The sequence below is a fragment of the Hyaena hyaena genome, unplaced genomic scaffold, assembly GCF_003009895.1.
Source record: "Hyaena hyaena isolate Hyena2069 unplaced genomic scaffold, ASM300989v1 scaffold_315, whole genome shotgun sequence".
NCBI lineage: Eukaryota > Metazoa > Chordata > Mammalia > Carnivora > Hyaenidae > Hyaena > Hyaena hyaena.
In genome coordinates this window covers 1865276-1879978 of record NW_024080948.1, presented here as the reverse complement: position 1 = coordinate 1879978, position 14703 = coordinate 1865276, and the positions used below count along the sequence as shown (strand labels likewise).

The window sequence follows — 14703 nt, the reverse complement described above, 5'->3', positions numbered from 1 at the left end:
AAATATAACCACCTTGGGACACCTAGGTGGCTCAGCTGGTTAAGCATCCAACTTCAGCTCAAGTCATGATCTCATGGTTCATGAGTTTGAGCCCTGCATTAGGCTCTACGCTGGCAGTACAGAGCCTGCTTGGGATTCTTGCTCTCTCTTCTTTCTCTGCCCCTCCCCTGCTCATGCTTTCTCCCTCTAAATAAATAAATAAAAACTTTTAAAAAGCTTATGATCCAGCAATTGCACTACTGCATATTTACCCAAAGAATACAAGAATAATATTCAAAGGGATACATACACCCCCATGCTTATGGCAGCATTATTTACAACAGCCAAGATACAGAAGCAGTCCAAGCACCCACTGCCTGATAAACAGATAAAAAAGATGTGGTATGTATATTTATATACATGTATACACATATAATGAACTATTATTCAGCCATAAGAAAGAATGAAATTTTGCCATTTGCAACGAGATGGATGGAGCCAGAAAGTATTATGCTCAGTGAAGTCAGTCAGTCAAAGAAAGACAAATACTGTATGATTTCACTCACAGGCAGAATTTAAGAAACAAGTAAAGGAAATAAAATAAGAGGGAGAAATCAAAAAGAGACTCTTAATTATAGAGAACTGATGGTTACCAGAGGGGAAGCGGTAAGGGGATGGATTAAATAGGTGATGGAGATTAAGGAGTACTTGTGACAAGTACAGAACAATGTAGGCTAAGTGTTGATTCATTACATCGTACACCTGAAACTAATACATTAGTTATATATAACAGTTAACTAACTGGAATTAAAATAAAAACATAAAACATAAAAACAAAAGAAAAAATAAAACAAAACCATAATATAAAACAAAATCACAAAACAAAAACAAAAAACCCAAGTGATGCCAGACCTAAGGACAAAGAATGAACGGCAGGCTAAAAAAACAAAAAGTTGATGAGGGAAATCCTCAGGTAAAATAAGAGAATAAAGTAAGGAGATGGGCAGCTACCGGAGTCAATTCATTAAACCAAAATATTAGAAAGATCTAGAGCAGTTTTTCCCAAATAGTTCCCTCCATCTTCCCCTCCTTCAGTCTAACTCCTAGGGTCCAGGGTACAAAATCAGAGGCGTTAACAGTGTCCACAGCAGAAACTGGGCTGGGAAACAACACAGAACAGTCTGTAGGGAAAATCCCAGAAACACTAACCAAGACAAAAGTGACGTAAAAGAAGAGAGACAAAGGGACCACTTTACTTTCGGCAAATTTAATGACTGTAAGAGCTGTTCACATAACAGCAAAGAGACACATTTTCCATTTGACACAAAGTTGCTTCACCACCTGCAGCCTGTCTCTAGAGCGTCATTACCTCTTTCATTAGTGACCAGTCCTATCTCCCTTCCTGTCAGGAAGGACAGCCATGTCAACTCTAAGGCCGTTTACTAAGGGCGGCAACATGCTGAGGAGTCCTTCAGGGTGGTCCTGCAGAGAACATGTCCTTTAAGTGTCTGAGAGCTGGCGGACGTAATCTGAAAGAAAACCAGTCAGAAGAAGACAAAGTAAGCAGAACTGCACTTGAAGGACTTACGTGGAGCCTCCAGAGGAGAGACCACAATAGAGATCTAACAGAGGTGGTGTCAGGCCAGCAGACTGTATGGTTCCCATGTTCCCCCCATCCTGGAAGGAAGAGATATCTAACATCTAATGCAATGGGAATATGTATCATTTAAGAAGTCTAAAAAAAAAACTGCTACTTCTCCCTTCTCTTGAAAGATGACTCTTCTCCAGTACCAACCCTAAGTTTCTGGTGTGGGCTGCCCATCACAGACCCTGCCCTCCTAGCCCCAGGGATAAGCTTTGATCCAGGCTTACCAAATTCTTCCTTAAGATATTTATGGCCCAAATTTGGTGAGAAAAGCTGTTTTTCCTCCCTAATGGAGAGCTAAAAGCATGTGGCCCCAAAGGAGATTTCAAGAGAAGACTGAAAACAAGTATGTAAACAAAGATGACATCAGGCACTGAAAAGTGTTAAGAAGATAAAATGGGCTAATGTCATAACTAATGTTAAGAGCAAGGCAGAGGAAACCTGCTTTGGCTTCCCTAAGGAGAAGGCTTCTCAAGGAGATGACATTTCAGAGAGAAACTGAGCAGTCATGTAAAAATCCAGAGCCTCTCAAGCAACACAACATGTGCAAAGTCTCTCACTAGAACTTGGTCTGAAGGGTAAAAAAGGACACCAAGGCTGGAGGAGAGAGGATTAAGAAGAGTGGAGGGGACACGAGGTTAGAAAGGTGGGTGGGACAGATCATATAAGGCCTTAGACACCGTGCACTTCATGCTGGCTCCAATGAGGACCCACTAGAGGGCTTAAATAGAGGAAGGAGTGATCTGATTTAGACAGACCACCTCGACAACGGTGGTGCAGACAGACTAGAGGAGGGCAAGAATGGAAGTGGGGAGGGGTGCCTGAGTGGCCTGAGTTGGAACATTCAACTTTGGCTCAAGGCATAGTCTCACGGATTGTGAGTTTGAGTCCCACATTGGGCTTTGTGCTGACAGCTCAGAGCCTGGAGCCTGCTTCAGATTCTGTGTCTCCCTCTCTCTCTGCCCCTCCCCCACGCAGGCTCTGTCTGTCTGTCTGTCTCTCTCTGTCTCTCAAAAATAAAATTAACATTAAAAAAAAAGAATGGAAGTGGAGAATCTAACGCCTTAGGAATTCTCATGCACTGCTGGTCGGAGTGTAATAAGGTACAATTACTTTTGGCTAGTTCTATTATACACACCCTAGGACCCAGCAATTCTAAGCCATATACCCAACAAAATGAATACCTATGTGCACTAAAATCCATGTACAGAAATACTCATAGCAATTCAATTCGTAACAGCTCTAAAATGGAAACAATCACAATGGCCATCAACAGTACAATACATAAACAAACTGTGGGTACATTCGTATAACATGGATATATAATCACAAATGCAATGCACAACACAAGACTGAGGATAAGAAGACAAGCACCAAAAATACATGTTGTATGACTCAATTTTATAACAAAAATAGGCAAAACTGAACAATGGTATCAGAAATTAGGATGTAGGAAAAAGAAGTAACTAGTAGGAACAGAAGGGTCTCTGAGGTTCTAAAAATATTCTATTTCTGATCCAGTAGTAGTTATATATGTAGAGTCACTTTGTGATAATTCATCAAGTAGTACACTTATAATATGGGCAATTTTCTACATTTATGACATGCTTCAATAAAATAATTCCTCTTTAAAATACAGAAGCAAAAAATCATGAAGAAGGCTGCTGAAATCTCCAAACCTAGAAATGGTGGTGGCTTGGAGGTGGAAAGAAATGGGCAGGTTTGAGATATATCCCATAAGTGAGCTGAAACAGATGTACAGGAAAGTGAGTATCTAGGACAAGTCCTATATTTTTGGCTTGAGCAACTGAGTGTTTCATTTACTGGGATGGGGAGGGCTTAAAAAGAAGAAAATTACAGTAAAGAATTCATTCTATTTTGGCCACATTAAGTTTAAGATGCAAGAGAGAAAGGATATACATGCAAATCTCTTGAGAGGATGAGAAGGGATAGAGAGGAAAACATAAGGGGCAGGGAAACAGAACATGGAAATGTTTTCTATAGTCGCATATAAGCAGACAGCATGTATAGGTAGGGAAGTGAGTGGGCTGCTAGAAATAATGAGACAATGAGGTTTCCATCTGTTTGTATCTCTTTTCTCTATGAAATACAAGGCAAAGACAACAGCTGAGACCTGGGTATGGATAGGTGAGTAAAGATTTAAGGAGAGGGGTGCCTGTGTGGCTCAGGTGGTTAAGTGTCCGACTCTTGGTTTTGGTTCGGGTCATGATCTCACAGTTTGCGAGTTCAAGCCTCACATCAGGCTCTGCACTGATGGTGTGAAGCCTGCATGAGATTCTCTCTCTCTCTCCCTCTGTCTCTGCCCCTCCCTGCTTGCACTCTCTCTCTCTCTCAAGATAAATAACGTTAAAAAAAAAAAAAAAAGATTTAAGGAGAAAGAGTAGAAAAGTCAATTTACTAGGGAAATATAGTAGGATCGAGATTTCAAGGCCATCCTGAGTGCTTATGTGAATTTTATGGTCATGAATTTGAACTGAACACAGCTGGGTTCATGTGGCGGAGATGGTTACTTGTATCCCAACATGTCTCCTCTTCTTCCTCAGTAACAGAAATTGTAGTTTTTAGCAGGGCATCCGATCATTCAGAATGAAGACCACACTTACTGGCTTCTTTGCAGCCTGGTGTGATATGTTACAGTGTGTGGAACTCTGGCAAATTGCCCTGAAAGGAAGGGGGCATGCCTTTCCCCCTATTCTTCCTCCTTCCCACTAGTCAGAATATGAACATGATGGCTGGAGCAACCGTCTAGGGTCACGGGGTAACCTTAAGAACTGAGACCACACCCAGCAGAACAAAAGATAGGAGCCTGGACCCCTGATGATCATGAAACCACCACAATCACCAGTTCTGGACCTTCCATATCCAGATTTTTATGTAAACGAGAACCACTATATTTAAGCCACTGTATGTCAGGTTTTCAATCACCATCATCGGACCTAACCTACATAATACAGATTACCTGTGTGCTTTTCCCTAACAATGTTCAGCAGCTAGGGTGCACATGGAGAAAAGGCAGATAACCACTTTTGCCAGGGCTGGGGTTTAGCCAAACAAGCACCAGAGCAAAAAGGGAGAAAATAAAATGAAATTTGGGGCAGCTGGCTGGCTCAGTCCATGGAGCATCCAACTCTTGACCTTGGGGTTATGGATTCAAGACCCATGTTGGGTACAAAGATTACTTTAAAAAAACAAAAAACGAAAAAACCCTTAAGGAATGAGAACAGCAGAGAGGAGCAACAGAGCGAGCCAACAGAGCCTCCGTTTCCACGGCTCCTCCTTCATCTTGGTCCTTCCACTAAATCTTACCTATGGGGTTTACGTCACTTGGGAACAAAAACGGAGTACCAAGGAACACAGGATCACTTTTCTACCTTCCTTGACAAATGGAATATTTCCAGTATAGAAAAGAATATCACACTAACAACAAAACCCAGCCTACCAACCTCATCCCCCTTTTCAAGTAACCCTTAGCTACACTAAAAAGAATTAGGAGGAGGTATGGGAAAGCATCTAAAAACCAAAGATGCAAATACTGAAAAGACAAGAGAAATAAGCCAACAAGGCCATGATCCCCCATCCTCACCCCAAAAAAAGAAAGATTGGAGAAGCCGATGAAGGATTATATCCAAATCAATCACATTGTTGCCTAGTAGCAATTATTCCACTTAGGAAATTCTTAAAGTAAGACAAAGCCCAGTCAAAACAGAGCCAGAAGGGAGTAGGATCAAAGTCCCCAACCACTAGGAGCACCTGGGTGACTCAGTTAAGCGTCCGACTTCAGCTCAGGTCATGATCTCATGGTTCATGAGTTCGAGCCCCGCCTCAGGCTCTGTGCTGACAGCTAGCTCAGAGCCTGGAACCTGCTTCAGATTCTGTGTCTCTCTGTCCCTCTATCTCTCGCCCGCTTGCACTCTGTCTCTCTCAAAAATTTTTTTAAAGTCCCCAACCAGCAAATTGCCTGTTTTAAGTTTTTATTAGAAAGACAGAACATCTCAGCAGTAGTAAAATTTCCCGGCCAATCCAAAGAAGTTACATGCCTTCTTCAACTGTAAGCCATGGACCAGGGCCCCCATGACAAGGCAGATGTGACAGTAAGGACAAAAAATAGAGGGTGAGGAATGAAGGAATAAGGGAAAGGATATAACACTGATCAGAATCAGCAGAAAAAGAACTGCCCTCTCTCTGTCTCTTCCACAGATTTTTCAGAGCTCAGTGTGGGAGAAGCAGCTTTGTTTCTATCTCAGCAGTATGTGTTCCGCCAGCCTCCAGTTTGGGGGTAAAGTGGACATGAGGACCAGAAGGAAAGGAAGATGGCAGTAACAGACCTGTTAGACCCTGTAGGGTGAGAAGAAAAGGAGGAAGGAAGAAAGTACAGGAAGGAAGGAAGAAAGGGGGAAAGAAAGAAGAAGAAATCCCATGGCCATTCATCTTGATCTGCTAGTAAGAGAAGTGAGGGTACCTAGGGCGTCAGAGCGACGATCAACTCACTCAGAATCACTTACACTTCCTAGGCTTTCTGCAGCCTTTATGCTACCGTGTACTCCAATCTCACCAAATTACTTTCTATGACAGATGAAAGGAGAGGAAAAACAAGAAGGCACTAGGAGCAGTTTAAAATTCAACTCAAGGTGCCCTTCCATTATTCAGGCTGAGAAGAGATTTTTATTTTACTAAAGAATTTTTCCTGGGAGCAGCTTCATGGCTCAGTCTGACTTCAGCTCAGGTCATGATCTCATAGTTCATGAGTTCAAGTCCCACACTGGGTGAATTTGAACCCCACTTCAGGTGAACACAAGCCCCACTTTAGGTAAGCATAAGCCCTGCTTCAAGTGAGCCCTGTTTCCTTCTTGCTCCCTCTCTCTCTCTCTCTGCCCCTTGATCACTTGCACTTGTACCTTCTTGCAGAAAAAAAAAAAAGAATTTCTCCTGGAAGAAATTTCATTCCCCCAAATTATCCAACCCAATATCCATTTCACAATGCAAGGCAAAAGCCCAAAAGGACACCTTACCTTTACTAGCACATAGTCCCCAGGTTGAGCTCTAACCTTGACCTCAGAGTTATTAACATCCTCCATCTCTACATTAGGGAAGATCACTTTAAGGTTTCCATCATTCCGGCCACACAGGTCAGTGGTAGAGCGTTTACTGTGCTGCAAAAAGAATAGAAGAGAGTTTATGAATCTGTCACAATCATCAGTCTGGGAGGGCAGAAATTGTGCCTTCTTTGTCTCAGATCCCTAAGGGTCTTACTCATACAGCATTCCTTAATCAAGGAATCACTTAAGACTACAAAGGGGCACCTGCTCTGGCTCAGTCGGTGAAGCATGGAACTCTTGATCTTGGGGTTGTGAGTTCGAACCCTGTGTTGAATGCAGACTTTAAAAAAAAAAAAAAGACTACATGTTTACTGCCAATTTTTTTTATAATGTTTTATTTATTTTTTAGAGAGAGACAGAGACAGCATGAGCGGGGGAGGGTCAGAGAGAGAGGGAGACACAGAACCCGAAACAGTCTCCAGGCTCTGAGCTAGCTGTCAGCACAGAGCCTGATGCAGGGCTCAAATCCATGAACCGTGAGATCACGACCTGAGCTGAAGTCAGACACTTAACCAACTGAGTCACCCAGGCGCCCCCTAAACAAATTTTCACTTTATCCAGTCTCATAGTAAATACTCAGGAATGTTCCAGGGTTGTTTGGCCTGGGTTACTACCCCCCAGTGATAGGCAGACATGAAGCCAGAGTCTCCAGCACAAAATACCAAAGACAGGGTCAGGAGAATAATAAAACCAGTGTGATGGTATTAACTTCTAGCATATATACAAGTTTTTCTCTTCCAGCCATGATGTGACAAGAATCAAATTTAACCTCTGGCCTTAACCAAAAACTGGACAAAATATATGAAATCACTATTTTCAGATACTGAACAACAGACTGTGCAAGACTGTGAAGCTGAGAAAAGGAAAACAAGTGAGATGAGTCCTCCATTTTGTGAGAAGGCATGTGTCAGACGAGGGCATGCCAAGCAGGGAGGAAGATCTTAAGGCACAGCATAGTGGTTCTCTCTGGATTTAGGAAAAAGAGATCAGAGTTCAGGGAGCCTGCAATAGGTAGAAATTGTGGAGCAAGTTCTAGAGAAGAGGGACCTAAGCACAAAAAGAGCTATAGAAAGCTATAGAAATATGCACAGGGATCCCTGGACTCTTTGCTGGATACCAACACATGTTTGCATAGGGTGAAACTCCATGAAGTCAGACAAAGAAAGTAACTGGGAACTGTCAGTAGATGGGTTTCCAGAGCTCATGCAGGGCTGAGAATCACAACTTATCACTGGACAGTCCTCACTGATTCCTTGGGACATGCAGTACTAACTCCAGAAAAGCCATACCTTGGTAATGAGGTCAAACTATCCCTGGGATAAGAAGCGCTTTCCTAACAAAACTAGAAATTGAGCCTTGATAGGTTCAAACTGAACTATAAGTAATATAACCACCTATCAGAACAAAGCCCAACACAAAATCCAGATTTCAAAAATAACACAACGTCAAATGTCCAATCAAAAATCACTAGATATACCCAGAAGCAAAAAATGTAACCTATAATCAGGAGAAAAGTTTTATCAATAGAAACAGACCAAGAAATGATAGCAGTGATGGAATTATCACAAAAATAATAAATCATTTTTTATGATTAAATTCAAAGGAAACTAAGTTTCAAAGGAAAACAAGAGGGGCGCCTGGGTGGCTCAGTCAGTTGAGCATATGACTTTAGCTCAGGTCATGATCTCGCAATTCGTGGGTTCAAGCCCTGCATCAGGCTCTGTGCTGACAGCTCAGAGCCTGGAGCCTGCTTCAGATTCTGTGTCTCCCTCCCTCTCTGCCCCTCCCCTGCTTGTGCTCTGTCTCTCCAAAATAAATGTTGGAAAAAAAAATTTTTTTTTAAACAAAAGAAAACAAGAATACAGAAGTAGAAGGTATTTAAAAAGAACTAAATGTATCTTATACAGATGAAAAATGTAATATCTAAATTAAAAATTCAATAGGTAATAGCAGATTACTCACTGCCCAAGGAAAAAACAGTGAATCTGAAGACAGAGCCAAAGAAACTATTCAGAACAACCCACAGAGATATATAAAGAAAAAAAATGAACAACCACAATGACCTACAGAAAAACATTTTTTTATGTGGTTGGACATATATGTAGCTGGAGTCATGGAAGGAGGGGAGAAAAGGGGGGTGGGGCAGGAAGCAGGAGAAGTACAGAAAAATTATCTGAAGGGGCTCCTGGGTGGCTCAGCTGGTTAAGCATTCGACTCTTGGTTTCGACTCAGGTCATGATCTCATGGTTTTTAAGATGGAGCCCCACATCAGGCTCCACCCTGACAGTGCAGAGCCTGCTTGGGATTCTCTTTCTCCCGCTTTCTCTACTCCTCCCCGCCCCCCATCTAAATAAATAAATAAGTAAACTTAAATATATATATACATCTCAAGAATAACAGATGAAAAATTTCCAAATTTGATGAAAATTATAAATCCCCCAACTAAGAAGCCTCAACAAATCCCAAAGAAAACACAAAGGTATAAACACAAAGAAAGCCATGCCAAGACACATCAAATTTCTAAAAACAGTGATACAGCAAATATTTTTAAAAAGCAACTAGAGAAAAAAGGTATTTTATGCATAACAGGAAGAAAGATAAGGATGACTGCAAACTTCCTGTCAGAACCAAGTTAAGTCAGAAAACAACAGAATGATACCTTTAAAATATCAACTTAAAATTTGACACCTAATGAAAAAACATTTTTAAGAATAAGTGAAAAGAAATTTCTTTCAGACAAACAAAAGATGAGAGGATTCATCACAAAAAGATCTGCATTACAAGAAATGTTAAAGGCAGTTTTTCAAGCACAAAAATAACGATACCAGATAGAAACCTGAATGTACACAAGGAATGAAGAATGGTGGAAGCAGTAAATGAGTGAGTACACAGAGAAGACTTTTTTCTTGTTTATAAAAAAGCTTTTTTAAAGTAACTGAGTATTGTACAGTCAGTGATGGACTGACGGCGGTCCCTCCTTTGTGGGCCTCTCATAGTGAACCCGTGACAGAGGAGTGTACAGCCCTGAACCACTGCCCAGCCTCCTGACTGATGGGTTATGAACACTGAAGGGGGGCTCAGCTGGTTAGGCATCAGACTCTTGATCTCACAGTTCGTGGGTTCAATCCTCACGTCAGGCTCTGCACTAACAGCACAGAGCCTGCTTGGGATTCTCTCACTCCCTTTCTCTCTGTCCCTCCCCAATTCACGATCGTTTTCTCTCTCTCAAAATAAATAAATAAGCTAAAAAAAAAAAAAAATCGGGGCACCTGGGTGGCTCAGTGGTTAAGGGTCCAACTCAGTTTCAGCTCAGGTCAAGATCTCACAATATATGAGTTCGAGCCCCACATCAGGCTCTGCATTGACAGTGTGGAGTCTGCTTGGGATTCTCTCTCCCTGTCTCTGGCCCTCCCCTGCTCAAACACACTGTCAAAATAAGTAAATAAACAAAAATAAATAAATAAAGACAAAAGGTTTAAAAAGAATCCACTGGGGACAATAAAGATGAAACAAGATTAGCCATGATTAACACTGTATTGACAGTTGTTGAGGTTGGTTAACGGGTATGTGGGCATTCATTATACTGTTCTCTCTATATCTATATATGTTTTAAATCCCCCATAATTAAAAAGTCTGTTGTTTAAAGGCTCTGGAACAAAACAGCCCTGAGTCAAATTCTGGCTCCGCCACTCGAGCTGTATGACTTTTAGAAAGTTATTCTACTTCTCTAAGTCTCTGTTTCTTCATCTCATAAAAGGGCTAATAATTAGCACTACTTCCAAACACTGTGGTGGGACTCAATGTGCCAATGACATAAAGTGCACAGTTCCTGGCAGTCAGTGAATGCTCAGTATACAGGAGTTATCATCATCTTCTCTGCCACTCTGGAGATTAGCAACCTGATGTTTTAAACTGGCCAGGATTAGAGGAAAGAAAGACTCTTCTTAGAAAAGTAAAGACTCTCCCAACTACTGGCCTTGAAAAATACATTTATTCTCTAGCCCCAAGTGAGGCATGGCTTATGCTAGATGCATAAGAAAGAATCTTATTTTGGTTTATTTAGTTATAATAGGTTTGTTGTAAGGCTGATGAAGTCAGGGACACAGAATAGTAAACTTTGAGTACTTGTTCATTCAAAAGACAAGTACCCTATTCTGTGCCAGACTCCATGAGGAGGGCTGGGAATAAAATAAGACCTAATTCTTGGGGCGCCTGGATGGCTCAGTCGGTTAAGCGTCCGACTTCGGCTCAGGTCATGATCTCACGGTTCGTGTGTTCGAGCCCCGTGTCGGGCTCTGTGCTGACAGCTAGCTCAGAGCCTAAAGCCTGTATTCAGATTCTGTGTCTCCCTCTCTCTCTGACCCTCCTCTGCTTACACTGTCTCTCTCTCTCTCTCTCAGAAATAAATAAAACATTTAAAAAAAAAGACCTGATTCTTACTGGATAAAATGTAGACTGCTAATAGACACATACATATCTCCAGAATCACAGCTGACACCCTAAATTACAAGGCATTTAGTGAGGCAAAAACCTCTTGGGGTATTACACTAGCTCAGAATCACCACCCATCAGACAACTGCCAGTCTAGACCACAGGAATATCTTCGAGCCCAAGATGGGCTGACCAAGTACCCCTCTTGGAAATCTGAGCTGGAGCTGAGAGACACAACTGTGATCTGTGAATAACGAGAAGTATAACACGTAAACATAGGACCTACACGGCAGCTGTACTCTGCAATAAAGATGAAGCAGCAGGAAACTCTGGTCTAAGGAGACAAGAAAGTATGAGCTTGAAGGTAGTCTTTCTAGACACCTGTAGTACTCCTGCCCTTGCGCTCCACAAGATACCCCTAAGGTCTTTTACAAAAGAATTCTTTTTGGCTTAGGCTGAATGCCTTGAAGAAATTTCTCACTGTTACTCACAACTAAAGAGTCCTAACAAACACAAATACCAGGCAACTGGTGGCTTTGATGCTACCATATCCTGAGACATGAAATAGGACTCTCCCTTCTCAATCCAGGTCTTAGGAGTCACAGAAAGGGCCCATCTCTCTCTTTCCCCTCCTCTCCAATGGCTGCAGCATGTAGCTTCATAAAAGGTCAGGCTCCCAAACTGACCACTTATTCCATGTATTTAGTGTTCTAACTGATGGTTAGGTTCCCTGGCTTGACCACTGATGCCTCCACAAACCCCAAACTTTTTGAAATACAGTACACTTCTAAGAAAATGTGATTTTAAAAAAGGATTGAAGGGGTGCCCAGCTGGCTCAGTGGTAGAGCATGCAACTCTTGATCCTGGGGTTGTGGGTGAGCCCCACATTGGGTGTAGAGATTACTTAAAAGAAAATAAAATATTGGGGCGCCTCAATGGCTCAGTCATTTAAGCGTCTGACTCTTGATTTCAGCTCAGGTCACAATCTCATGGTTTGTAAGACTAAGCCCCTCATCAGGCTCTGTGCTGACAGTGCAGAGCCTGCTTGGGATTCTCTCTCTCCCTCTCCCTTTCTGCCCTTTCTCCACTCACACGCATGTATGCACAAACATACTCTCTCTCAAAATAAATAAACATTTTAAAAAATTAAAAAATAAAAAAGGATTAGAGACAATAAAATTGATTCTAAAACATACATACATAGGATACTGCTTCCAGAAAGATGGAGTAGACATACTTTTCTTTAATCTTTCTGCTGTTAAGTACAAAAATATCTTTCAAGAAAGAAGGAGAGGGATGCCTGGGGTAGCTCAGTCAGTTAAGCAGCTAACTTCAGCTAGGGTCATGATCGCACAGTTCATGAGTTCGAACCCCACATCTCTGCTGTTAGTACAAAGCCTGCTTTGGATCCTCTGTCTCCCCTTCTCTCGTCCTTCCCCCACACTCTCTCACTCTCTCTCAAAACTAAACAAACATTAAAATAAAAAAAAAAAAATGAAGGAGAAATCAAGACATTCTAAGATGAAGAAAAACAGAATCAGCTGCCAGAGTGTCTAAAAGAAGCTGTCTAAACAGAAAGGAAAAGATAAAAGAAGGAAGCTTGGAACATCAGAAAGGAAAAAAAAAAACAAAAAAAAAACCATAATGACATGATTACTTTTGTAGAAAATCCCAAAGAAACTGCCAAAACAATTCCTAGAACTAGTGAGTTCAGCAAAGTCACAGATTACAAGATAAACATACAAAATTCAATGTTTCTATACAATATAATGAACATCTAAAATTAAAAATACAATAGCAACTTTTTTCTTAAAAAAAAAAAAGCCACTTAGGTATAAATCTAACAAAATACATATAAGACCTGTATACTGAAAATTACAAAAACTCTGATAAAAGAAATCAAAGATTTCCATGCTCCAAGATAGGAAGAACAAATATTGTTAAAATGTCAGTACTCAGGCACCTGGGTGACTCAGTCAATTAAGCGTCGATTAAGCATCTGACTTCAGCTCAGGTCATGATCTCACAATTTGAGAGTTCAAACCCCGCATCAGGCTTTATGATGACAGCTCAGAGCCTGGAGCCTGCTTTGGATTCTGTGTCTCCCTCTCTCTCTGCCCCACCCCAATTCGCTCTCTCACTCTCTCTCTTGCAAAAATAAATAAACATTTAAAAAAAAATTTTTTTTAATATCAGTACTACCCAAAGCAATCTACATATTCATTGTAATAACTATCAAAAATGACATCAGCATTCTTCAAAGAGCTAAAACAAACAATCCTAAAATTTGTGTGGAACCAGAAAAGACCCCAAATAGCCAAAGCAATCTTGAAAAAAGAAAACCAAATCAGGAGGCATCATAATCCTGGATTTCAAGCTGTATTACAAAGCTGTAATCATCAAGACAGTACAGTACTGGCACAAGAACAGACACTCAGATCAATGGAACAGAATGGAGAACCCAGACATGGACCCACAAATGTATGGTAAACTAATCTTTGACAAAGTAGGAAAGAATATTCAATGGAACAAAGACAGTCTCTTCAGCAAGTGGTGCTGGGAAAACTGGACAGCAACATGCAGAAAAATGAACCTGGACCACTTTCTTACACCATACACAAAAATAAACTCAAAATGGATAAAAGATCTAAATGTAAGACAGGAAGCCATCAAAATCCTTGAGGAGAAAGAAAGCAGGCAAAAACCTCTTTGACTTTGACCACAGCAACTTCTTAGTCGACATATCTCTGGAGGCAAGGGAAACAAAAGCAAAAATGAACTATTGGGACCTCATCAAAATAACAAGCTTCCGCACAGTGATGAAACAATCAGCAAAACTAAAAGGCAACCAATAGAATGAGAGAAGATATTTGCAGATGAAATATCAGATAAAGGGTTAGTATCCAAAATCTATAAAGAATTTATCAAACTCAACACCTAAAAAACAAAGAATCCAGTGAAGAAATGGACAGAAGACATGAATAGACACGTTTCCAAAGAAGACATCCAGATGGCCAACAGACACATGAAAAGATACTCAACATCATTCATCATCAGGGAAATACAAATCAAAACCACAGTGAGATACCACCTCATACCTGTCAGAATGGCTAACATTAACAACTCAGGCAACAACAGATGTTGGTGAGGATGTGCATAAAGAGGATCCCTTTTGCACTGCTGGTGGGAATGCAAACTGGTGTGTCCAGTCTAGAAAACAGTATGGAGGTTGCTCAAAAAATTAAAAATAGAACTACCCTACAATCCAGCAAATGCACTACTAGGTATTTATCCAAGGGATACAGCTATGCTGTTTCAAAGGGGCACATGCACCCCAATATTTATAGCAGCACTATCAACAATAGCCAAAGTATGGAAGAAGCCCAAATGTCCATCAACAGATGAATGGATAAAGAAGATGTGGTGTGTGTACATACACACACAATGGACTATTACTCAGCAATCAAAAAGAATGAAATCTTGCCATTTGCAACCACGTGGATGGAACTAGAGGATACTATGCTAAACGAA

At 41.0% G+C, this 14703-nt stretch overlaps 1 protein-coding gene across 2 annotated transcripts in view; it reads right to left on the bottom strand.

Moving 5' to 3' along the window:
* Nucleotides 1–1230: 1230 nt before the first annotated feature.
* The window catches only part of CDK5RAP1 (CDK5 regulatory subunit associated protein 1), a 39432-nt gene continuing 25959 nt past the window's right edge, over nt 1231–14703 (bottom strand). For both annotated transcript variants that reach the window (XM_039248671.1, XM_039248672.1), the window contains exons 13-14: nt 6655–6795; nt 1231–1508 (exon numbers count right to left, since the gene is read on the bottom strand). In XM_039248671.1, the coding sequence (XP_039104602.1) occupies nt 1422–1508; nt 6655–6795 (228 nt within the window). In that variant the 3' untranslated portion in view covers nt 1231–1421. The remainder of the gene's footprint in view (nt 1509–6654; nt 6796–14703) is intronic.